We start from the raw sequence: 27,662 nt of genomic DNA, 5'->3' as shown, positions 1-27,662 counted from the left end.
TATACAGCCAAATATCCTTTATGTATTATACAGCCAAATATCCTTTATGTATTATACAGCCAAACATCCTTTATGTATTATACAGCCAAATATCCTTTATGTATTATACAGCCAAACATCCTTTATGTATTATACAGCCAAATATCCTTTATGTATTATGTATTATACAGCCAAATATCCTTTATGTATTATACAGCCAAATATCCTTTATGTATTATACAGCCAAATATCCTTTATGTATTATACAGCCAAACATCCTTTATGTATTATACAGCCAAATATCCTTTATGTATTATACAGCCAAATATCCTTTATGTATTATACAGCCAAATTAAAGTGTTGTAGTGAACATGATATATATAGGCTTGCATTCAACTAGATATCTTATTAATTCTAGCAATACATTACAAATGTCATAAACATTTATAGGAGAGATCACTTTATCAAAAATAGAATTATCACAAAATCTACACACTATTTCATTTAAGACCAGCATTTATATTTCACAGATTATAATGTTAAAGTTGGAACATTTGTAATCAAGTCTGAGCCTGAAAGTGTTTAATTTTAATAATTGTTTTTGCTACTAACAATAAATTGTCATTATGATTCACTCTTTATGCCTGATAAATATTCCCTGACAAGTTTCTCTGCTTTAGCTTTGTTAGACAGTTTATTACATTTTCCCTGATATGGTCCTCTACTACATGATCCTTTCCCATCCAACAATTCTGCTACCCTGAAAAATAAATAAAAATGTACTGTGAAAAATTCTCACGAACAAAAGAGAGGTGTATGTTTGGGATTTTTTTATTTTATTTTATGGTTTCACATTTCATTCCACTCATTTGAAAACCAATGACAAGAATATAAAAAAAATGAATTTCAAAGGGATTGAACAGGCCCCCAACTAGACAAAATTTGTAGTGAAACCACTAAAAAATCAACCATAAATAAAGCTCCATAAGGAGGGCCACGGCATACGCATATGGTCCAAATACTCATATGGTCCAGAACAGACACATTAACCATTTCCACTCATATACTTTTTCTTTAATGTTTTTATTTTGAATCCTTAAAATAATTTATCTAAAACCTTTCCAATCAAAAGAGATGGAACAAAATATTTTAGCACATACTTACAGCTTCTCATCCAATCAAATTGCTTGAATTTGCCTTCTAAGTTTCATAGTACATACTTTTCCCATGTACTAAATAACTTTGCATGAATGACCACAAGGGTAAGATTTCATTGTATCGTAGTCAAGATATTAAAACAAAAAGAGCCACTGGCTATTTTGGAATAAGATTTTGTGTCCCAAATTAAGAGAAGTGTATGTAATTAGTTTTCACATTGATTTTGATGTATTTGGCTATCAAAACCATTGGTTTTAAATTTTGTTTGTTTGATAGGACAAGTTTCTATCATTTAACTAAAATATAAACAATATGGTTCTTTTAAATACCTTGAATAGAGTACAACACAATCTTATAATTGTGATAATCATCCATCCAGTAATATTATACACACAATTGTATTTACTATGAAACCTTGTGAAGAAAAATTCAAGGAACTTGATGATGATGGCGATTAGTTTTTAATGTTCTTACGGAACTAGATCCCTTTCATCATGAATTGAAAAACCTTGATAATGTCTGAAGGGAATTTGCCACTTATATCTTTATTCCGAAAAATCTTTTAGTTTTCATTTGAAGTATTAAAAAAAACAAACCTACAATCTTATATTCGATATATTGCTAGTTGCTTTTTAATGCCAGCCTATTCGCTAGACTATCTATGGGCCACATTTATCTATATTTTTCAAATTTAACATACTTTGGTTTTACTGTGAAATTGAAAAATGTGCACTGCAATTTAACTACACATGCCTGTCCTTGGTCAATTTATTTTGATATTTTACCATGTAAAATAGTAGACATCGCTTTATCTTAATATACATACTTACATCAGCAGCTACCATCTTTTCATTCTTGAGTCAAGGGCTTTTAAAATCACATATTTTTATTGAGATTGACCTATAAATCATTTAGTTCTCAATTTGTGTTTGCTGCTTTTATAAACTCGTGATCTTAAAATATCACTGTCACAAATATGATAGCTTATAATGATGCTAGTGAGCAAATTTACAAAACATAAAACTTAGTTAATGAGCTCTGTTTTACAAGCACATGTGAAACAAGTAGTCAGCCAAAATAAACTATCAATAGACCAATTTAAAGATTACTTGAGTTGTAAATATGTGCTAAATTGTATAGTCAATGGAATGGTATATACTATGAAATTATGTGCTTGGGGCAAGCCCCTTGCTCTAAATTTCATACTATATACATGATATACCTTTCCATAGACTAACCGATACAATAGTAATCCTTGAAAATTCAATGATGCTAGCTATCTTTGATGAACGCTGTTCACACTTTTACCCTTGAACCCTTCCAACTTATTTGGATCCTAGTAATCATTCCTACAGATATATTCAATTAACTTACTTTGGTCCTAGTTCTTGTATAACAGAATCTTCACCAGAAAGTAAAAATAAACCGGCACCTTTCTCATCTCCTACTGTTAACAGACATGTTACTGACTATTAATAAAATAGAAAAAAAAAAATGCACTCATTTTATTGGTAAAGTAGTACATTAATATCATACATTTAATTTGACCTTAAATGGAGTTATAACTAACTGTAATGCAGCAAAAATAAAAGAAAATTTGCTCCCACTTTAATATGCTAAAATAGGTTGAGGTTATCTTGCAACATTCTCTTTACAAGTAAGCATTCATAATTATTCAAAATATTTGACTGTAAAAGTATTAAAGTTTGATACTCACTTTATCATTTATTTCATTGACTATTTTATTCATAAACTCATTGTCACCTTCTCTTCTGAAAATCAAAATATAAATGCATTAATCTCCACTGTGCATAAAATCAAAATATAAATGTCTTATTCTCGACTGTGCATAAAATCAAAATATAAATGCCTTAATCTCGACTGTGCATAAAATCAAAATAAAAATGCCTTAATCTCGACTGTGCATAAAATCAAAATATAAATGCCTTAATCTCGACTGTGCATAAAATAATAAACTGCTTCGCCGAGCGCAGCTGGATACAAACGCAGAGGTCCAACCCTGAACAGTTGGGGCAAAAATGGACACAATATTCAAGCTTGATACAGGTTTGAATTTGGATTGTAGGTTAAATATTTGACATATTATAGGTTTCTGACACAGAATAAATGTAGTCAAAGAACTTGAAATTGGTTATATGATTTGAACTTATATTCAATCGAAGATTTCTTGCTGTTGTGCAGTTCACTGTGCTGGTGCGCAATGCTTAGTAAATCTGTTTTCAGAATATATGAATATATACAAAGAATTAGTAAATAAATTGTACCCCCAATTTTTCTTTGGAAAATTGACAATTTCTTAAATCTTGAGGGGAAAAAAATTGACCCCCCTCAAAAAAAAAATCCCCCTCCCTCTGTAAAAAATAATATTTGAAGAAATTTTCTTTTAATTTCTTAAATCTTGAGGGGAAAAAAAATTGCCCCCTCCCTCTCCCAAAAAAAAATAATATTTGAAGAAATTTTCTTTTTAATTTCTTAAATCTTGAGGGGAAAAAAATTGACCCCCCTCAAAAAAAAAATCCCCCTCCCTCTGTAAAAAATAATATTTGAAGAAATTTTCTTTTAATTTCTTAAATCTTGAGGGGGAAAAAAAATTGCCCCCTCCCTCTCCCAAAAAAAATATTTGAAGAAATTTTCTTTTTAATTTCTTAAATCTTGAGGGGAAAAAAATTTGATCCTCACCCCCCGCCTCCCCCCCCCCCCCCCCCCCCTCCAAAAAAAATAATATTTGAAGAAATTTTCTTTAGGTAAAATGTGGTACAATTTAAGAGACATCCATACACTTAAACACAAGTTGTTGTCTGAAAACTATAAAAATGCTTGTTTTAGACCCTTTTAGGCACCTAATTCCTGAACGGTTTGGGCAATTACTCTCAAAATGACTCCCAACCTTCTACTTGTGGTATTGAACCTTGTGGTACAATTTCAGAGCAATCAAAATACTTATACACAAGTTATTGTCCTGAAACTAAAAAAATGCTTGTTTTGGGCCCCTTTTTGGCCGCTAATTCCTAAACGGTTGGGACCATAACCCCCAAAAACAATCCCAACCTTCCTTTTGTGGTATTGAACCTTTTGATTAAATTTCATAGAGATCCATACACTTAAACTAAATGTATTGTACGGAAACCAAATGTCTTCGGACGACGATGACGTGATAGCAATATACGATTGTTTGTGGTCGTATAAAAAATGATGCCTTAATCGACTGTGCATAAAATGAAAATATGAATGCCTTAATCTCGACTGTGCATAAAATCAAAATATAAATGCCTTAATCTCGACTGTGCATAAAATAAAATGCTAAACAAATTGTAATGAATTTATACTAAACAAGATAGTCTTCAGTTTTCTCAAAGTGAATATCTCCACTTAAAACATCTGAATAGGGAAAAACAAAGTAAAATAGAAACAGAATGGACACTTATGACTATGAGCAATATTAACTTTGGACCAGCTGTCACCAGCGTCAACAGATCAAAATAACAAGTATTTGTAACACAGATGTAAACCAAACAACAATCAATCATAACTGATTTACAAGTCTTCAAGTCTTCTTTTCTCTATTTTTTTAGCTGTTATTATCAAATAAAGAATTTCCTGGTCATCACATCTTTTATCTTTCATCAGAACAGTATTCCTTTCATTAACCTTAGGATATCCCTCATTTTTGATGGTGTTTGTCTAACTATTTGTTTAGATACTTTCTAAATTGCAGTTAGTTTTTTCATTGTTTTCAATGGTATAATCTGTCATTATAGAATTTGAAATTATTTTTCTATCAAATCTTAGAATCTACCAATTTCTATTGGCTTTGTATTCTGAGTACAAAATAATTTGATAACATTTAAAAAAAGAATTGTATTTTCTTAATGTTCTTTCAGAGTTTTTTAGTTTGATTGTACATTGTTTTAATTAATCCTCATGCTCTATCAACATTTCAAATGGAATATAAATTAATATGAAGACTCCACTCTTGTTTACATGAGGCAGTCATCCCATCCTAATCTGTAAAAAAAAAGAGGAAACGTTCTGACCTATGAAGCACTAACACAGTTTCTTTGTCAGGTTTGGTTTTGAATTTATAAGCTTCCAGTAAAGCAAGGTCTCTCAACAATGATACAACTGCCTGAAAAAAATATGAATTTATTTGATGAGTAAGGTGACAAATCATGCATAGAGCTGTTGTTTTTGAGTTCTTTTAAATTAAATTCCATAATGGCAGACAGCTGATATATATAAACATTTTTGTGTACTTTTTTCTCTGTACCGTTTATTTTTACATTGATCAGTATAATGCAAGGTGAGGTCTCTTCTTACAAAATTAGGTGAGCGCAATAATATACAAATGTGAATCTTCTGGGCTAGGGTACTTTTAAGTGAGTGCCTTTGTTTTTCAAAATTTCTATTGATCTTTGATAATTTCTATTGCATAGCATAGCACTTCTTAAGATTTTGAATAAAATCATCTTAAAAGAAAACTCTAATTATCCAACAATTTTGAATGTTATACTACTTCAGAAGATAGTGACTTTGTATGCCTTTGACTGTCAGATTTTTACAAATATTAGTTTTTAGAATATAAGTTAATTACTTAATTTACTCCTATGTTAAATTTTATTATTAATTAACTACACTGTTATTGGACTTAATATGATGAAAACTGCCTATGCAATATAAAGGTGTCAACTCGGCCAATACAGAATATCTCGGCCAATATAGATTTTTTTTCTGTATTGGCCGAGTTCTGATCCGGCCAATACAGGATTTCGGAACGTCTCTAGTTTTTAGATCGAAAGTCACGATAAACACAAACTGAAAGTAAACAGTTGTTTGGAAGACGCAGTTTTCATTTACTCACCATAAACATGCTGAAACGTTCAGTATGGCATATATTTCAGGCTTAAGATGGTCACATTCATTTAAAAAGCATTTTGAAAGCAGACGATGGAATTATTTCAGGTTTGGGAAACGAGTAGATTATCACAAAGTTCATTTCTTGTCGACCTCATAATTTCACGATGGTACAAATCGATTTACTTTTACTTTCGCTTCTCATGTTTTGTAAACTGTCATTTATTTTTAAACCCGAACCAGGCATATGCATTCTGGAAGGGTGACCTGTAATTGTGCAAATCTTCATTCTTTGGTCAGTTGGCTTATGGATAGTTGTATCATTTTCAACTCCTACATTATTTTTTCAGTTTGTTTCTGCATAACACATGCAATGGCAGTACCTTTCCAATTACTATTTATGTGTTGTGTCTAAATTTAAATTGTAACACTTTATAGTGACTGGAAAGGGTAGAAAAATTCATTAGATGAGAAAATGCTGAAGACACCTGGAAACGACACCAGATCATTAGATAGAGCATCTTATAAAAAGAAACTGAGATTTGGATAGTTCCACTTCAAGGTAAAAATGTTTATCTCTTGTGAAATGAAATAAAAAAAATATTGTAACACTGTAGTTAATTAATAAAGATACTATTACGTGTATTTCTGTATTGGCCTTGTTATTGGTCCTCGGCCAGCTGTATTGGCCTTCGGCTTCGCCTCAGGCCAATACAGCAAGCCTCGGACCAATAACAAGGCCAATACAGAAATACTCACGTAATAATATCATAATACATTGCCTCCATGTTGTCAATAGACATGAATATAATTGACAAACTAGAACCTGGACACATTAAGGATTATTCTTGTCAAGTTTGCTTTAAATTTATTCAGTTGGTTCAAAGGTAAAGATCTTTGAAACAAAAACTCTCATAAACAATCAATTTAGATTTTTTGGTTATGTGACATATTTGTATATTGAATAATTGACATGAAATGCTTAAAATTGGTAAAAAAATTTGTCATTTGAGAGCAATAACTCATATAAATTCATATTGGCAACTGAAGATCTTCCATTGCTCATCATTATCCAATCTTGTTTGTTTTTCATGCTACTAATGTTCTATAATTCAGTTTTTTTAGCTCTCCCATATCTTTAATCATACCTGACCTATATAGTTGCTAACATATACATCATCTGTTCTCTAGTTAATAGTTATCTCATCAGCAATCAAACCACATCTCCCTATTTTATACTGATGAACATTAAAGTAGAAATGTCATGGAAATTGTAAATTTAGTTACTATATATCACAGAAATACATGAAAGTAGTCATTTATTTATCACCTTTTGGGCTGTTTTGGAAGCTTTGACTGCTTTGTCTGCCAGATCTTCCTGTTCTTCTAATGGTCCTCTGAAAAAAAAAACCTTTAATAGTAGCATATATTTATTTATAATCAAGAGCAAAACAATAGTCTTCAGTAGAAGGCTCATCATCAGACACTATATGTTACAGAACGACACTCATGGTGCCGCTGGCAAAAAAAGCTTAAAGCTATTTTTAGGAGTGGAATTTGAGAATGAAAGTCCATATAACTGTTCTTTTCACTAAATTATCAAAGTCCAAAGCCTGTAATTTCGACAAAAATCAGTGAAGCTGAACCAAACCTATACTGGATCTGTATCTCATCATAGTAGACTCACATACTAAAAATCAGCTCAATATGTGAAGGCGTTTAGAAAATAAGCCTGTATAATTGTTATTTTCACAAAATTTTTAAAGTCCAAAGCCTGTAATTTTGAGAAAAATCAGTGGAGTGGAACCAAATATAAACTCGGTCTGTAACTCATCATAGTAGACTTACATACTTAAAAGTCTGTATAACTGTTTGTTGCTGAATGAAGGAATGACCGAATGACAGATAAGGGTAAACTATATGGCCCCGACCACTTTGTGGCAGGGACATAAAAATATATAAACAATAGGTAAAAGGTTCAGGTAAATTATTGTTAAATAACCACAGTTGTTTCACAGAAGACATATATAGTGTGACTTCCAATAAGTCCATTTCCACAGTGGCAACCATATTGGATTCAAGTTGAGATCATCTGAATTTTACTCTCAAAATCAGGTTCAAAAGGCCTAAATAATTCATTAATCAGTATCTTACTTTTTAACTTAATAGGTATGGTGCTCATATTGGTAGTGTTGATTTAATCATCCAACACTTGATTGCACCCAATCTCCCAGCACTAATCTAAATCACATAAGAATATAGTCAATTTGCATTTCATTTTTATATACAGTTGTCTTTTATTTCACACTACATTTTTAAGCAAATATCAGATGTAAAACAAAAACCATTGCATGTAATCCTCAACTATACATGAAACATACGTCCATAATATTTGCAATCACCATATATTGAGAACACTTACTTTAAGATGCTCATAAGAGATTTTTCAACTTGGTAACTGCGACCTAGATACTGTCTGACTCTGTCACCAGCAACAAATAATAAATTTGACTTATTCTTTTTTCCCTTCTCCAGTCCCAATATTTTGATAAGCTGAAAATATAGAAATAATATGAAATAATGAAAACTGGTACTGAGGGTTTATCTTCAATAAATTTGTTCTGTAGGCTCCAGTTTATAAACAATTAATTTGTTCTGTAGGCTCCAGTTTATCTACAATTAATTTACTTTATTTCTATAGGCTCCAGTTTATCTACAATTAATTTACTTTATTTCTATAGGCTCCAGTTTATCTACAATTAATTTACTTTATTTCTATAGGCTCCAGTTTATCTAAAATTAATTTACTTTATTTCTATAGGCTCCAGTTTATCTACAATTAATTTACTTTATTTCTATAGGCTCCAGTTTATCTACAATTAATTTACTTTATTTCTATAGGCTCCAGTTTATCTACAATTAATTTACTTTATTTCTATAGGCTCCAGTTTATCTACAATTAATTTACTTTATTTCTATAGGCTCCAGTTTATCTACAATTAATTTACTTTATTTCTATAGGCTCCAGTTTATCTACAATTAATTTACTTTATTTCTATAGGCTCCAGTTTATCTGCAATTAATTTACTTTATTTCTATAGGCTCCAGTTTATCTACAATTAATTTACTTTATTTCTATAGGCTCCAGTTTATCTACAATTAATTTACGTTATTTCTATAGGCTCCAGTTTATCTAAAATTAATTTAATTTATTTCTATAGCTCCAGTTTATCTACATTTAATTTATTTGGAAAGGCTCCAGTGTAAAGCTATGGTGGCCAGGTGACCATATATTGGTTAGCCAATGTAATAACACATCTCAGTACCACATGAGGCAGCTTTAGTGACATACCTGGTTTTTATTGATGCAGTGAATCTACAGAAGAGGTTTTTTCTACATGTCCTATACACTTTCATGGTAAAATAATTTCCTATTTCCTATTGTCCTTTGTATTAGTTGAGTAATTTATGCAACAATACCTAAAGTAAGAGAGCACCTCACAAGGAGCATTTATGTCATAATTGATTTTGAATGGATTAGAAGTTCTCAACAATAATCTTTAGTAGTATTTTCTACAGAATTCAATATAAGTTTTGACTACAAATAACACAGAGTAAGTACCTTATACAAAAGTATTTCTATCAAATTTGGTTTAAATTAGTTCAGTTTCCATAAAATTTTGCTGAAGGCTCAACTCCAAAATTTAATCCTACATGTCTCGTTCTTTAGAATTATATTTAACTTCATTGTAATAGTTTTAATCTCAAGAAGGTTATCTAATATATTTACAAAAGGCTCAAAAATCATACTAAAACCCCACTGGCAGCTATATTGATTGGGCGGTGGCCATCAAACAAAATTCCCCAACTGGTGGCATTATTCAAATGGGGCTGCATAAAGAATATTAATAAATTGCTTCGCTGGATACGACCGCAGATATCCAACCCTGAACAGTTGGGGCAAAAATGGACACAATATTCAAGCTTGATACAGGTCTGAATTTGGATTGTAAGTATATTTTTGACACATAATAGGTTTCTGACACAGAATAACTGTAGTCAAAGAACTTGAAATTGGTTATATGATTTGAATTTATATTCTTGAATTTATATTAAATTTTTTGCTTTTGTGCAATACACTATGCGAATTGACCTCCCCCCCCCCCCCCCCCCACCAAAAAAAAAAAAAATATTTGAAGAAATTTTCTTTTAATTTCTGAAATCTGAAATGAGAAAAATTGTCCCCCTCCAATTTTTTTCACCTCCCCCCTTTCCCTTATACCAAAAAGTAATTCTTTCCCTCAAGTTATGGTCAGTATCTCAGATAATCATCATTTCTCAATACATAATTTACAAGCAGTGTAAGGGAGGTAATCAAACATTGTTATCTAAATTGATTTGGATTTTGATATGGATTACCTCCCTTACACTGCTTTTAAATTGTCTCAATTGTCCTTTAACAAGAAAAACCCTTGGTTTTCCCCTTTTTTTGCCCCTAATTCCTAAATGGTTCTAGCCATAACCCCCAAAAGTCAATCCTAACCATCCCTTTGTAGTATGGAAACTTGTGGTATAATTTCAGAGAGATTCATACACTTTAACACAAGTTATTGTCTGGAAACTACAAAAATGCTTATTTGGGTCCCTTTTTTGGCCCCCGATTCTTAAACAGTTAGGACCATAACCCCCAAAATACAATTCTAACCTTCCTTTAGTGGTAATAAACCTTGTGTTAAAATTTTATTGATTTCTATTTACTAATACTAAAGTTATTATCCGGAAACCATCTGTCTTCGGACGACGCTGACGAAGACGACAACGTGATACCAATATACGACCAAAATATTTTTAATTTTTGCAGTTGTATAAAAACAAGAATGTGTTCATAGTACATGGATGCCCCACTCGCACCATCATTTTCTATGTTCAGTGGACCGTGAAATTGGGGTCAAAACTCTAATTTGGCATTAAAATTAGAAAGATCATATCATAGGGAACTCTACTATCGTAGGTGGGGCATAACAATATCTACAATAAATAGATTACTATGACCAACAAATTCTTGTCCAGAACAGAATTCAAGCTCTCCTGCTCAATCACAAACTTATTTAGAATCTTGAAATTAGCTCAAGATAAATCAATATTGTCATGTTTTTAAAAGAAATCTTTGGTGAGGAAATAACATATAGTTTTCTGTTACCTGTACATTATGAATCAAATATAAAAATATAACTGATAAAAATAGCTAATGTTAATTCAGGAGCAAAAATAGTGTAAAACCTGGAATACATCAGTTGGGTTTTTGCATGCAAGTTCTAACCAGTATCATGAGGACAAATATTCAGTTTTAAGAGCCCTTGAATTTGAGGAAATTTAGAATGTAAATCCAAGAAATAGTTTCTGTTTTCAGCTTTTAACATTATTTTGATAAATGTTCATTGTTTTCAATTAGATGTTTTATTTCATTTAATTACCTGTAAATGTGCTAGATTAGATACATGTGTTCCACAACATAATGTATTGTCTAGACCTTCTATGGATAATACTCTCACTGGTCCTTCGTGATCATCTGGTAAACCTCTACAACGAGCCTATAATTTGCATATAAGTTACGCTCATATTATATAAATATTGATTTCAGTTAATCAGACAATACTTTTAATTAAAATTCATGCCTTTTTTATTGAATGAAAAATTGAAATACTGTATACAGGTAGGGATGATGGAAGGCTGTATGGTGACCTATAGTTGTTAACATCTATGTCATTTGGTCTCTGGTGGATGGTTATCTCAATGGCAATCATACTTCATCTTATCATATTCATTTCAAATTTTTTTTAACAGTGTTTTTTTTTTTATCGCTTTGTTTTTCAGCTACTTAAAAATGAGGAAATTTCACTGCATATGCAATAGTTATCTCTTTAAATACTTCATAACTTCATATTTAAAATAGGTAACATTCATAAAAAGGGGAACACTTTGCACTTTAAAACTAAACGAAATCTAATTATAATCAGTCAAGTAAGTTGATCTCCGGGACATATCACATTCATGCCAAAAAATAAAATTTCAGTTTCACCTTTTTTATGTGACAAGCATTTTAGATAATTAACAATTATATCAGTTTATCCAAAGTCAGCAAGTAAGTGGGCTTCAACATATACTGCTGGTTTTCTACATACTTCTTATTTATTGAGTAACAACAAATGGAAGTATGAACTCATTCCAGACATTATATTTACAATGAACATACAACAAACAAATGTCTAATGATTGCAAATATTCTTTGAGTTTCTTACAAAAATGTTCTTATTATTCTATTATTATCATGATTGTTGTGTAACTGTTTACACATGGTAACTTACTTCAGCTAAAATAGGATCATCTTTATCATGATATAATACTGGTGTGTTGTCATGATTGTTGTGTATCTATTTACACATGGTAACTTACTTCAGCTAAAATAGAATCATCTTTATCATGATATAATACTGGTGTATTGTCATGATTGTTGTGTATCTATTTACACACGGTAAATTACTTCAGCTAAAATAGGATCATCTTTATCATGATATAATACTGGTGTGTTGTCATGATTGTTGTGTAACTATTTACACACAGTAACTTACTTCAACTAAAATAGGATCATCTTTATCATGATATAATACTGGTGTGTTGTCATGATTGTTGTGTATCTATTTACACATGGTAACTTACTTCAGCTAAAATAGGATCATCTTTATCATGATATAATACTGGTGTGTTGTCATGATTGTTGTGTGACTATTTACACACGGTAACTGACTTCAGTTAAAATAGGATCATCTTTATCATGATATAATACTGGTGTGTTGTCATGATTGTTGTGTAACTATTTACACACGGTAACTGACTTCAGTTAAAATAGGATCATCTTTATCATGATATAATACTGGTGTGTTGTCATGATTGTTGTGTATCTATTTACACACGGTAACTTGCTTCAGCTAAAATAGGATCATCTTTATCATGATATAATACTGGTGTATTGTCATGATTGTTGTGTATCTATTTACACACGGTAACTTGCTTCAGCTAAAATAGGATCATCTTTATCATGATATAATACTGGTGTATTGTCATGATTGTTGTGTATCTATTTACACACGGTAACTTACTTCAGCTAAAATAGGATCATCTTTATCATGATATAATACTGGTGTATTGTCATGATTGTTGTGTAACTATTTACACATGGTAACTTACTTCAGCTAAAATAGGATCATATTTTTCATGATATAATACTGGTTCAGCTAAGGAAGGATCATCTTTATCATGATATAATACTGGTGTGTTGTCATGATTGTTGTGTAACTATTTACACACGGTAACTTACTTCAGCTAAAATAGGATCATCTTTATCATGATATAATACTGGTGTATTGTCATGATTGTTGTGTAACTATTTACACATGGTAACTTACTTCAGCTAAAATAGGATCATCTTTTTCATGATATAATACTGGTTCAGCTAAGGAAGGATCATCTTTATCATGATATAATACTGGTGTGTTGTCATGATTGTTGTGTAACTATTTACACACAGTAACTTACTTCAGCTAAAATAGGATCATCTTTATCATGATATAATACTGGTATATTGTCATGATTGTTGTGTATCTATTTACACACAATAACTTACTTCAGCTAAAATAGGATCATCTTTATCATGATATAATACTGGTGTATTGTCATGATTGTTGTGTATCTATTTACACACGGTAACTTACTTCAGCTAAAATAGGATCATCTTTATCATGATATAATACTGGTGTGTTGTCATGATTGTTGTGTAACTATTTACACACAGTAACTTACTTCAGCTAAAATAGGATCATCTTTATCATGATATAATACTGGTTTATTGTCATGATTGTTGTGTATCTATTTACACACGGTAACTTACTTCAGCTAAAATAGGATCATCTTTATTATGATATAATACTGGTGTATTGTCATGATTGTTGTGTATCTATTTACACACGGTAACTTACTTCAGCTAAAATAGGATCATCTTTATCATGATATGATACTGGTGTATTGTCATGATTGTTGTGTAACTATTTACACATGGTAACTTACTTCAGCTAAAATAGGATCATCTTTTTCGTGATATAATACTGGTTCAGCTAAGGAAGGATCATCTTTATCATGTATAATACTGGTGTGTTGTCATGATTGTTGTGTAACTATTTACACACGGTAACTTACTTCAGCTAAAGAAGGATCATCTTTATCATGATATAATACTGGCGTGACTGGAATTCTCTCTCTTATCCTCTCATTGACAGCATCTTCAAGAACTGTAATCTGTTCTTCTGTTATTTTAGGTGTATCTAATTCTATGGATGATATCTTCTCTCCTAAATTCCTGAACAATATAAGAGTTCACTAAGAATATTGTTTATCTTGATATAATAGTGATATTTTATGTTTAAAACCATTCCTGATTTTTAGCTTCAAGTTTATAGTTTCATTCATACAGATTTATACAGAACCTTGCAGAACCAGTTTTTGTTCATAAAGGATGTCACCTTTCTATCAGAAGCAAAACTAGAGGCTCTCAAGAGCCTGTGTCGCTCACCTGACTCTACTTTGGTTTAAGAAATCATGTAAAGATAGATAAAAATCATAACAGATACCCAAATAATGATTGAGGCCAAATTTTGATTGATATTGGTCCCGTTATTTAATAAAATATCCTGGTGGCCATCTTGAACAGTAAATCGGCAACAAAGTAGCAACACTTGGTCAGCACTTCATAAGGAACATTCATGCCATGTTTGGATTCATTCCATTCAGTGGTACTCTAAAAGAAGACATTTGTATGTATTTCCCATAGGGTCCTATGTTAAACTAAGCCCCTCCACCTAGCGGCCATCTTGTATGATGGATCGACTGCAAAGTAACAACACTTGGTCAGCAACTCATAAGGAACACTCATGCCATGTTTGGTTCAATTCCATTCAGTGGTTCTCTAAAAGAAGACAATTGTATGTATTTCCCATAGGGTCCTATGTTAAACTAAGTCCCCCGCTGTCGGCCATCTTGGATGATGGATCGGCTGCAAAGTAACAACACTTGGTCAACATCTCATAAGGAACATTCATGCCATGTTTGGTTCCATTCCATTCAGTGGTTCTCTAAAAGAAGACATTTTTATGTATTTCCCGTAGGGTCCTATGTTAAACTAAGTCCCCCGCTGGCGGCCATCTTGGATGATGGATCGGCTACAAAGTAACAACACTTGGTCAGCACCTCATAAGGAACATTCATGCCATGTTTGGTTTCATTCCATTCAGTGGTTCTCTAAAAGAAGACATTTGTATGTATTTCCCATAGGTCCTTTGTTAAACTAAGTCCCCTGCTGTCGGCCATCTTGGATGATGGACCGACTGCAAATAAAACAACACTTGGTCAGCACCTCATAAGGAACATTCATGCCATGTTTGGTTTCATTCCATTCAGTGGTTCTCTAAAAGAAGACATTTGTATGTATTTCCCATAGGGTCCTATGTTAAACTAAGTCCCCCGCTGGCGGCCATCTTGGATGATGGATCGGCTACAAAGTAACAACACTTGGTCAGCACCTCATAAGAAACATTCATGCCATGTTTGGTTTCATTCCATTCAGTGGTTCTCTAAAAGAAGACATTTGTATGTATTTCCCGTAGGGTCCTATGTTAAACTAAGTCCCCCGCTGGCGGCCATCTTGGATGATGGACCGACTGCAAAGTAACAGCACTTGGTCAGCATCTCATAGGGAACATTCATGCCATGTTTGGTTCCATTCCATTCAGTGGTTCTCTAAAAGAAGACATTTTTATGTATTTCCCGTAGGGTCCTATGTTAAACTAAGTCCCCAGCTGGCGGCCATCTTGGATGATGGATCGGCTACAAAGTAACAACACTTGGTCAGCACCTCATAAGGAACATTCATGCCATGTTTGATTTCATTCCATTCAGTGGTTCTCTAAAAGAAGACATTTGTATGTATTTCCCATAGGGTCCTATGTTAAACTAAGTTCCCCGATGGCGGCCATCTTGGATGATGGATCGGCTACAAAGTAACAACACTTGGTCAGCACCTCATAAGGAACATTCATGCCATGTTTGGTTTCATTCCATTCAGTGGTTCTCTAAAAGAAGACATTTGTATGTATTTCCCATAGGGTCCTATGTTAAACTAAGTTCCCCGATGGCGGCCATCTTGGATGATGGATCGGCTACAAAGTAACAACACATGGTCAGCACCTAATAAGGAACATTCATGCCATGTTTGGTTTTATTCCATTCAGTGGTTCTCTAAAAGAAGTCATTTGTATGCATTTCCCATAGGGTCCTATGTTAAACTAAGTCCCCCGCTGGCGGCCATCTTGGATGATGGATCTGCTACAAAGTAACAACACTTGGTAAGCACCTAATAAGGAACATTCATGCCATGTTTGGTTTCATTCCATTCAGTGGTTCTCTAAAGGAAGTCATTTGTATGCATTTCCCATAGGGTCCTATGTTAAACTAAGTCCCCCGCTGGCGGCCATCTTGGATGATGGATCGGCTACAAAGTAACAACACTTGGTCAGCACCTCATAAGGAACATTCATGCCATGTTTGGTTTCATTCCATTCAGTGGTTCTCTAAAAGAAGACATTTGTATGTATTTCCCATAGGGTCCTATGTTAAACTAAGTTCCCCGATGGCGGCCATCTTGGATGATGGATCGGCTACAAAGTAACAACACTTGGTGAGCACCTCATAAGGAACATTCATGCCATGTTTGGTTTCATTCCATTTAGTGGTTCTCTAAAAGAAGTCATTTGTATGCATTTCCCATAGGGTCCTATGTTAAACTAAGTCCCCCGCTGGCGGCCATCTTGGATGATGGATCGGCTACAAAGTAACAACACTTGGTCAGCACCTCATAAGGAACATTCATGCCATGTTTGGTTTCATTCCATTCAGTGGTTCTCTAGAAGAAGTTCAAAATGTAAAAAGTTAACGCCGACGACGGACGACGCCGGACGACGCCGGACGACGGACGCCAAGTGATGAGAAAAGCTCACTTGGCCCTTCGGGCCAGGTGAGCTAAAAAAGAAGAAACAAAATGCTTTTTGAAACTATACTATATACTGCTCAGTCATGATCAAAACAGTTTCCAGTTGTAAAAAAGTTACAATTGTAAAGGTATATTACTATTCTTATTAAAACCATATCAGTTCTCTTTATCATGCTTATATTGTATATATATGAACAAACCATGATGTTGTTGGGAATCCAAACATACTCTCTGCAACTGTAGTTATCAAATGTTGACCTGAAATACATGTTCATAGTACATTTTATTTGATGTCACAAATTTTAAAATCTTGACAGAGAAATTGTATTACATTATAACAAATTTATCCTATATTGTGAGCTTGTTTCAATAACAATAAACTGCTTCGCCAAGCGCAGCTGGATACGACCGCAGAGGTCCAACCCTGAACAGTTGGGGCAAAAATGGACACAATATTCAAGCTTGATACAGGTCTGAATTGGGATTCTAATTAAATATTTGACACATTATAGGTTTCTGACACAGAATAAATGTAGTCAAAGAACTTAAAATTGGTTATATGATTTGAATTTATATTCAACTGAAGATTTCTTACTTTTGTGCAATACACTGTGCTGTTGCGCAATACTTTGTAAATCTGTTTTTAGACTATATACAAAGAATTAGCAATTGTGACCCCCAATTTTTCTTTGGAAAATAAAAAATTTCTTAAATCTAGAAGAAAAAAAATTAGCACTCCACCCAATAATTTTTTTTTTACCCCCTCCCCCCCCCCCCCCTTTTCCAAAAATCTTAAATCTTGACGATAAAAAATTGTCCCCACCAAAAAAAAAAAAAATTTTTTTACCCCCCAATTTTTTTTTAACACCCCCCCCCCCCCCCCCCCCCCTTTTTCCCAAAAAATTATATAACATTTGAAGAAAATTTTCTATTTGTAAATTGTGGTACATTTTAAGAGACATCAATACAGTAGATAGGAGTGACTGCCCTTAAATGACGATTTTTTGTTACCCTCTTTTGTGTTTTGGGCAAAAACTGAATAAGATAAAAGAGAAACTGTAAACAGTAGTCTACAATGTTAAAGATGCAACATAAGTCTACAATGTTTAAGATGCACATTGACCTAGGTGAGCGATACAGGCTCTTTAGAGCCTCATGTTATTAATATATCTATTTTTAATCAAATATTTATCAAACCAATGCATACATTTTTATTTACATGATTGCAACCCAGAGTTATGAGTGTTCTGAAAATTTCATTAAATCACTTTGCAAACATCCTGCAGATCAGCGATTCAAAAGTTTTAGGGTCATTAGAAACAGGTCACAAAGTACCAAACAATGTTGCATGTGCAGCACATGTAACATTACCACACAGCCATTTGTGAAGGGACATATAGAAAAGAAAACCTGACTATCTGAGATTGGAAAGTTTAATCATTAACATATGTTCCTCCTGGATCTGGATAGCAATATGAATTAGCTTTCATGAGCACAAAGGAGTACAGGCAATAAGGTTCTTTTTTGGCACAAAATTAAATGCAAATTTAAAAGTTATCAATTGGTCCTTACATTAGTCATTACTATGAAAGAATAAAGGGGTTCAGAAAATAAAACAAATTTGACATTTGACGAGTAACAACATGTCAACAAACCATGACAATATTGGTATATTTTATAAAACATCAGGATTTTCCTTGTTTTGCATCAACTTTTGAGAATATTTTGAATTGGAAAAGTGTAAGCACACCCAAGAAACAACTTTATATTAAGTGAAATTATGTACCGTTAAGTATAATAGTATACATCTACTCTAAAAAATTATTTTGTTGTTTCTTGACTGGGCATAATGTTTCCACAAAGAAAAATATGGATATTACTATTCATCTTTTTTTTGGCAAACAGTACTTCAGAATTACTTAAAAATGAAGAGAGTCTTTACATATAAATGTGCATGCTTAAGGTTTTTTTTAAACTGAGACATTTAGATTACCAGTATGTTGTTGCATATGATCGAATCTTCGAGCCCAATCAACTTCTAAGTTGACATCTGTGCCAGCAGTGATTTCTGTGGTAATAAAATGGATGGCATCAGCACCTCTTCTGTTTATCTTCAACACAGGTATATCATTGATCTAAAGTTGGATAAGTTTTAGAATTATTAAGCATTGCAAAGAAAGGTAGATTTGGAATCCTGGCAAGAAATATCATTCTAATGAAAGAACGTATGTAAGCATGCATACATACCCCCACCCCCTCCCAATTGTCAATGGGCCAAAAAAATCTAACCAGATTCATAAGTTCAAAGACTCATAACTCCTAAAAAAGACAACTGATAAAAATTTCGTATGGATATGCATCTACATATTATGTCCTCATTAACTTCAAAAGTTCATCACAAATTTTGTTGTGTGGTTTCAGAGGAGTTGTGCTGACAAACTGTTGCAGTAGTATATTTAGGTCAAAATTCTTTGTTCAAAGGGGCATAACTCATAGAAACAAACCAATGAATCATAATTTGCTGTCGATATGCACATCTACATAGTATGTCTTTATTACATTTTGTATCTACAAAGATGTATAAAATTCTGTTATGTGGTTTCAGAGGAGTTGTGCTGACAAACTGTTTCAGTAGTGTATCATTGCCAAAATTCTATGTTCAAAGGGGCATAACTCCTGGGGAAAAAAACAATGAATCATAATTTCCTATTGATATGCACATCTACATAGTATGTCTTTATCATCTACAAAGATTTCATCAAATTCTGTTGTGTGGTTTCAGAGGAACTGCGCTGACAAACTGTTGCAGTAGTATATCTTGATCAAAATTCTTAATCCAAAGGGACATAACTCCTAGAAAAAACCTTGAGACATAATTTCCTGTCAATATGCACAATTACATAGTATATCCTAATTATCTACAAAGGTTCAAGAAATTCTGTTATGTGGTTTCAGAGAAGTTGCAATGACAAACTGTTGCAGTAGCACATTTAGCCCAAAATTCTAAGTTCAAACTTGCACAACTCCTAGAAAAAATTGACGGACAGGTAAAAAACATAATACTCTATGAAATTTTGTTGCATGGGGTATAATAAATAAGGCTTAAATTTTTCAATCAGTTTTATGAATAATTTCCTGCAGTTCTAAGCAATAGAGGATCATTCCAAATCTGTTAAATATGACCATTTTAAAAATAATTTAATTAGAACTCATATGGTACTCATTCGTGTGGCTATTCCAATTAAATCATGGGGTAAATTTGATGCAAAGTTGAAACAATGTTGACAGTGTGAATTCCTTTACTTGTATATACTATATAGACAATTGCATACATAGTAACATACTTCTGATGTAAATAAAAGTAACTTTAGTAGACTTCAAATGAATTATTTTTGTGTAAACAAACTTTCTCAAATCAATTACCATGATTAATAAAAATGGATAAACCATGTATGATATTTTCAAAATTTAAGATTTTATTTGATAATTTTTAGACAAATGACAACATTTATTGCATACAATTGTTATGTGCATGATGCAACTTTATCTGAAACAAATAATTTCAAGAGTTATTAATTTTTTTTACTTCATGATAACCTACTGTTAAAATTGGTTAACTTATTTGGAGTTAAGTTTCAAATAAATCCGCCCAATAGTTTAGTACATGTATTAATCGCATTTTACAATATTCATGGATAGAAAAATTCAATTTTAAAAAGACAGAAATATAGTCAAAGGAAGTTGCTTACATCATTTGGACTCTGGTGGATAGTTGTCTCATTGGCAAACATACCACAATTTCTTATTTTCATAAAAGAAGCCTTTCCTTTTCCAAAACTTTAATTCCGGTGAACTTGGTGTAATAAAATGTCAATGATTTTCAATTCCTCTGCTAATGTTTAAAACTTACAGTTCCTTTGTCATCTGGCTGAAAAAATAAAGTCAAAATCATTACATAATTTCTACCAACATATATACTGGTGTACAGAACTTGATTTACATGAGTGTAAAAGACATTTAAAGAACTACACAACAACACACATATTCAATTTGAATCACTTTTACATATCAACAGGCAGTTCTGTACATAAAATTGCTGTCTTTATTATTTATAATCTGGAACAAAACATTTTTTCATTTAGTAGGTAAAGTAGGACAATGTAAAATCATGCATATATTTTTTCTTTGTTTCATTTACATTTTTGTAAAATGATGTCCCTTTGTTTAGTCGTGTTTACATTGATTGATTGATTGATTGTCTGAATGGTTTTTATTAAGAACTATTACATGTAGCTGTCACATTGATATACACTACTTTTATTCTGGAAAGTGAAGTAACAGTCTACAAGTACCCTGATACATTATTCTTTGGTCTAGAACTAAGTGTTAATCTTTAATTCTGCATGCTTGGCAGAAAGCATCAAATATCATTTTTAACTTTTTGGTTTGTCCAGGATAAAAAAAATACAATAAGGATACGCAAAGTGGGCAATAAAAAGACATATGTCAATTTCATCCTAAACTTAACCCCAAACATTATTCAGATGATTAAATTTAATAAGAGGTGCAAAAGTACACCATGTGAGTAGGAATATGTGCAAGTTTCACTAAATTCCATCATGCAGTTCATGAGCAGTTGCAGATATAAAAGTGGAACAGAAGGATGAAGGAATGGACAAACGGACACACTTCCCCATCACTAAATATCTCCCTCTTTAGAAAGGGAATAGTAAAACAATAATTAAAAGACATCTAGAGGGCAGCATCTATAATGCATCTCAAGTCGAAAATGTAGCTCATACATATAAAGGAACAAGCCAGTGAGGATAGGAGCACAGTTAGTTCCAATGGAATTCCAAATGTCTGTTAAATAACATGTCCATCAAAAGTAACAAATTAAGTTGCATCTTGTTGATGTCAGTTTCAGAAAACTATTGTTCGAATCTGGTTAGTTTTTTTACTGAGTATGATTTGTCCTTCCAAACACAAAATATTAGCACTATTATCTTTTTGTGAAACAAAGACTTATTTTTTCAATCTGTAATATCAAAATTAGTAATACATTTTGTAGTTGGTTAAAGTGTGAAGTCAAATGTTTCATTATTAAGTCACTGACATTATCATCCAGGGGCGGATCCAGGATTTTGGAAAGGGGGGGCGTAGTATAAAAGTTGGCCAAGCGGAGCGAGGCGAAATTTTTTTTTGACCTTTTTTTTGGCTAAAAAACATAAAATAAGTGTAAAATGCATTTTATAGTTAAAGTGTAGGGGTTGGACATTTTTGGTGCCTATTCTCTCCATCAATTGTCTATTATGAAATGATTGGATAGATCCAAAGCTATGTACTAATTAATATATTTGATGCAGGATTTGTCAGTAAAAAATGGACATGGAAAATTCTCGTTTGTTGTATGGTTAGTTAGCATAACCTCACAGATTTCTTGTTGTAAACAAGATATACGGCTATTCAATGAAATTAACAATACGACCAACACGAAGAAAGACAAACAAGCAATTTTCATCCAAATGTTTGGTTGAAATGTTTCACCCAACAAGGGAAGTGAGGGGTTCCAAATCAACCAAAGGCTACGAATGAGTTGGAAATGACAATGAAGTTGTGAATGACGGTCGACACATGGAGACATATAGGCCACACCCAGCAGGCAGGTTGCAGTTGGGCCTTGAAAAAAGTATTCAGTATATCAGTTCGGCGAAACAGACATTCCGGTCAGATATGGGATTCACATGCAACCCCCCCCCCCCCCTAAAAAAATTATGCCCGTTTTTTATTCATCATGTTCATTCAATGCTTAATAATTCTGTTGAAAATATTTTTTTCTAATAGCAAAAAAGTGAACAAGATTATTGTTTTCAATCCAGATACGGCCAGAATTTTTGTTTAAGGCAAAAATCAGGGTCAGAATGTTTTCTCTAAAATATCTCAGACTGCCCCCTCAGATCAAATGGTCCGTACCTTAGACTTTAAATCTATATCTAGAGCTTACTGACTGGGGATCACTATTCAGCAATGTTATTAATGGGCTGGGGCGTGTGGGGTTAAACATGTTTTCGTAGGTAAATAATATTGCTGTGGAACTTTTTTTTTCATGAGAGTGTACTAGAGTATTACTTTCTGTTGGGTGGAATTGTGAAATAGAAGTCAATACGTTCTTGCTCAATACTTTGTCACTTTGAAGGCGTCATGCTTGTCATCCTCAGCTTAAGCAATGTGTTACTGAAATTTGAATTTCAAAATGACTGAGTGACGTTTTTTTCGACGAACTGGTCAACTCCACCGTAGAGAATCACATGACTTTGACATAATCAATTATATATTACAGTAAATACGAGCGAAAAATATCTTTATAAGTAAAGAATTGTCGCATAAAAATTAAATACACGGGAAATGGCAAAGCTCACGAAGTCTAGTCTGATTAATCATTTTACAAAAAAAAGAAAAAAAAAAGTGCAAGCAAAGGGGGGGCGTACGCCCTCTACGCCCCCCTCTGGATCCGCCACTGTCATCTTACCAAGAGTATAAGTTTTATTTCTAGTGTTGACTACCTATATTTGTATCAATTAACAAATGACTTAGGCAGCAATCTGGGTTCATACAACAGTATATATCATGTATATTAAGCTTCACCATTACTCGGGAACTGTTGCCACTTCATGACAATATAAACTTACCTGCCCTCCTCCTTCAGGAAACAGAATGGTGTCTTCTAAAACAACCTCATAGCCTTTTATCTTTTCTTTTTTATTTTTCTGGTTGAGAATTGATACCTCAGATGGCACACAACTTTTTACTTTCGTGGTAAACTAAACAGCAAGAAAAAACATGCATAACATGTTATTCGTGTATATAAATTATTATATTAATGTAATCTCTTTATATTTTAAATATGCATTGAATAAAAAAAAACATATGATACTGATTTCCATATAAAACATTCAACCTGTTTTTATTTGTGATTTAACTGTTTCCATTAATCAAAGTTCATTAAGTAAAGTAAAACAAATTTCAACAAAATTAAAAGTCTAAGGTTAAAGTTTTTTCAAGCATCGATAACTTCGTCAAACCTTCATGGAATTTTATGAAATTTCGACAGACAACAGTATCAAGAGAAAAATTTTGGAAATATTTATTTTCATTTTTCCATATTTTAATTACTAATAAACAGACTTAACTTTTTTTACAGTTAACATTCATATTCAGTCTAAGGTTAAAGTTTTTCTGTCATCAATAACTGTTAAACCTTCATGGAATTTCATGAAATTTGGACAGAAACTTATTCTAAAAGACAGTATCCAGAGCAATAATTTGATACTATTTATTTCTAATGGTTTTAGAGATAATGTCTGAATCAAACTTTTAGAAATATAATTTTTTTTCATTTTCAGTATTTTTCTGATAAATGGACTTAGTTTTTACAGTTAACATTTACCGCCCATCTGGGATTAAATGTGTTTGACATGATAAATTTGTAAACCTTCATCCAATTGTTATGAAACTTGGACAGAATCTTATCTTCAATATCAAGAAATAGCATCTTAAGAAAAAGTTAATTTTTTTTTTTTAAATTCTGTATTTTACTGGACTCACTTTTACAGTCAACATTACACTTTTGCCCTGACAACAGCAATTGTAGGCAGGACACAGGGTTCCATGGAACCTTTTACAAAATTTTAATGATAATATGTGCAATTATGTAAGAGGTAATGATGAGGATGAGTGTGAATTCAACAAGTATGATGACAACTAAAACAAGCATACAAATTCTGCTTGTTAAAAACCAATATCTAGGAGCTCATCAGGAAGCACCTGCCTCATAATAATTCAAAATGAAAATAAATGTCATATTTGAAATGTGTAACAATTAATCCCTTTTTTAAGGAGCATCTTTTTACCACGTGAACATCACAGAATACCACAGAACTCCGAAAATTTATCAGAGAGCTACAAACAAATACAATAAAATCACTAAGATATACCTCAGAACATTAAAATTACTCTACAAAAATGCAAAACTATTAATTCAGAATGATATTATTTCTATATTTCTACAAATGTAGAGTTATCTCCTTTGAAAAGTAGAATATATGGAATAGAACTAATAAAATTTACAGTGGTGTATAACTGTAATCTTTTTGTGAAAAATTATTTTGAAATGAATATTGAATAAAGACACAAAAGATATGTAATGTAGTGCATCATCTTTTCTCTTGAACAAACTGACATAAATTCTTTCTTACAAAATCCAAGTGATTATAATATTTTTCAACTAAATAGGCACTTTGGTTGATGTTTATGTTTATAGATGGACATTCTTTGGTAATATCATGTAATGTAGTCAAGAAAAAATTTTCTTTGCTGATTAAAAAAAGAACATTGTAAAAGAAAATGAATATCATCCTCAACATCATCAGAGAAATATTTGTCACATATTCTTTCTTCATAAGCACACTTGGTTACTTATTCTGAACACATAGTTTTTACTTTTTTTGAAGTCTTGAATAAAGTCCAGATATTTCTCACGTTCAAATGAACATTTAAATTTAAATATATGCGTAGTTTACCATTTTTTCCATGATCAACTTATGTCTTGTATCTGCCCACACTTTTTTGTAAAAATTTGAACAGTATGTTTTAAGTTTACTGTTCAATGTATGGGTTTTGTATCTTATTAAAATCAGATTTTGAAATATCAATACTTGCAATATTTGACACAATCATGTAGAAAATATGTGTATCATGTGTGTATTCCTTGATAATGTAACATTTTATTTTCTATATAAGCATTTTCCAATAATGAGTTCTTAGACTTTTCTTTCAAAGCCAAATATTTAATGATATTTTTTAATATATCCATAACCATGATAACCAAAGGGTAACATCCTAGTTCGCCCATAACAGCAAAATTTGAACTGTTTTTTTAGACACCTAGAATATATTTAAAAAAATGTTGGTTCATCTTTTCTGCTGGAAAAGCATTTGCTAATTTTACAAATTTACACACGACATCTGATTGTGAAGTAAGATAGATATTTTGATATTACAGTGTTTTTGTCCAGAATAAAGTACAAACAAAACTCTAAACAACATGTAATATCAAAGTAAATTCTGAAAAGTAATCTTATCCAGTCCCATTTAAAATCTTAGAATTATGAAGTAAGATTGTTATTTTGAAATTATGGTCATGATGATGTTTTTGTACAGAAAAAAGTTCAAACACATCCTAAAACACTGTGTAAATGATGCCATATCAAAATTACTTCTGAACAGTAATTGTATCCCATCAAATTCAAAAAAGACGCTCCCCTTTATTTGCAATTTGATAAAGATGTATTTATTGTTCAACCCTCAGTCATGAAGCCAATGACATATAGGTACATGTATCTCTAAAGTTAGATTGTTTTTTAATGATAGATTTTTTTGTCGTTATTATTAAAATGCAAAAAAAATCGATGGCCTAGCTTAGAACAAAATGTAGTACATTTATTTTTATTTTTTATTTTTTATTTTTTTATTTTTTATTTTTATTATTTATCATGTTTATTTGTTTTGCTTATGCATTACCTGTGCTGTAGCTGCTTGCAGTCTTTTGCTTGTGCTTTATAGTGTTTAATTTTGCATGTGCTACTTGGATACACATATTGTGTGTTACTATGTGCTGATATTTGACATTTGTTTTAATATATATCTTGCCTAGCTTTTATTTTGCATGTGCTATCTATGTATTAACATGATTAATACATGTATGTGCTGTCTGTATGTTTGTGTTGTATATGAATCTGATGTTATTACATGTATGTTTTGTTTATTAATGTCAGTCGGTTAAAGAGCTCATGTTCTTTGTTATTATGTATATATGCATCCCGACTTTAAATAAAGATTACTTTACTTTTACTTTACCTTACATTACTAATGACATTAGTAAATCTGTCATTAGTATCAAAATAATTATTAATATACTTCGTCTTCTTTCACAGGTAACACCTGCCTCATATCAGAGACATATATACAAATATGTATATATGTCTCTGCTCATATTATTCACAGCACTGTAATTTTTTTGTCCTAATTATATAATTTTTTGTAGAAATTTTTTATACGAGGGTGTGCTGAAATTTGAAAATGAAATACATTTTCTGTAATAGGTCATCATTATATATGACTATACATGAGTTTAGTCCCTCGCACATATTTACTTTTCTCAGGTAACTGTCTTTTTGACAAGCTAATGCCATTTCAGGTAAAAAATGAAACAAAAAGTAGAATTTTTTTAATTCAAAATCAAGTGTATGCTTGAATCTAGGTACTCTTGAAGCTTGATACTTGATATATCTATACACCTAACACATATTTATAAATGCAAAGCAGTATAACTCACCCTTATAAGCTGTTCTGGGAACGAAATAGGACGTGTCCTTATAACAAATAGCTGCACTAGTCCCAGTTTGTCCTGTTGATAGAATATTAAAAGATTCTCAGAAAAAAATCCACCTTAATTAATAATCTTTGGATTCTGGGTAGATAATATATAAACAGCCATATA

General features: G+C 32.0%; 1 protein-coding gene across 1 annotated transcript; it reads right to left on the bottom strand.

The window, feature by feature from the left end:
• Nucleotides 1-409: 409 nt before the first annotated feature.
• On the bottom strand, nt 410-27,423 carry LOC127728707 (alanyl-tRNA editing protein Aarsd1-like). The gene is made up of 13 exons (XM_052236343.1): nt 27,316-27,423; nt 23,794-23,925; nt 21,015-21,032; nt 19,098-19,239; nt 17,305-17,362; nt 14,260-14,419; nt 11,484-11,600; nt 8,432-8,562; nt 7,340-7,406; nt 5,193-5,284; nt 2,855-2,909; nt 2,512-2,606; nt 410-739 (listed from the first exon to the last, which is right to left on the bottom strand). Exons 1-13 carry the CDS (start codon nt 27,352-27,354, stop codon nt 604-606), a joined length of 1,242 nt encoding a protein of 413 aa, XP_052092303.1. The 5' UTR covers nt 27,355-27,423; the 3' UTR covers nt 410-603.
• Between the last annotated feature and the right edge of the window lie 239 nt (nt 27,424-27,662).

The sequence above is a fragment of the Mytilus californianus genome, unplaced genomic scaffold (assembly GCF_021869535.1).
Source record: "Mytilus californianus isolate M0D057914Y unplaced genomic scaffold, xbMytCali1.0.p SCAF_2, whole genome shotgun sequence".
NCBI lineage: Eukaryota > Metazoa > Mollusca > Bivalvia > Mytilida > Mytilidae > Mytilus > Mytilus californianus.
This window is presented reverse-complemented; position numbering and strand designations above follow the sequence as displayed.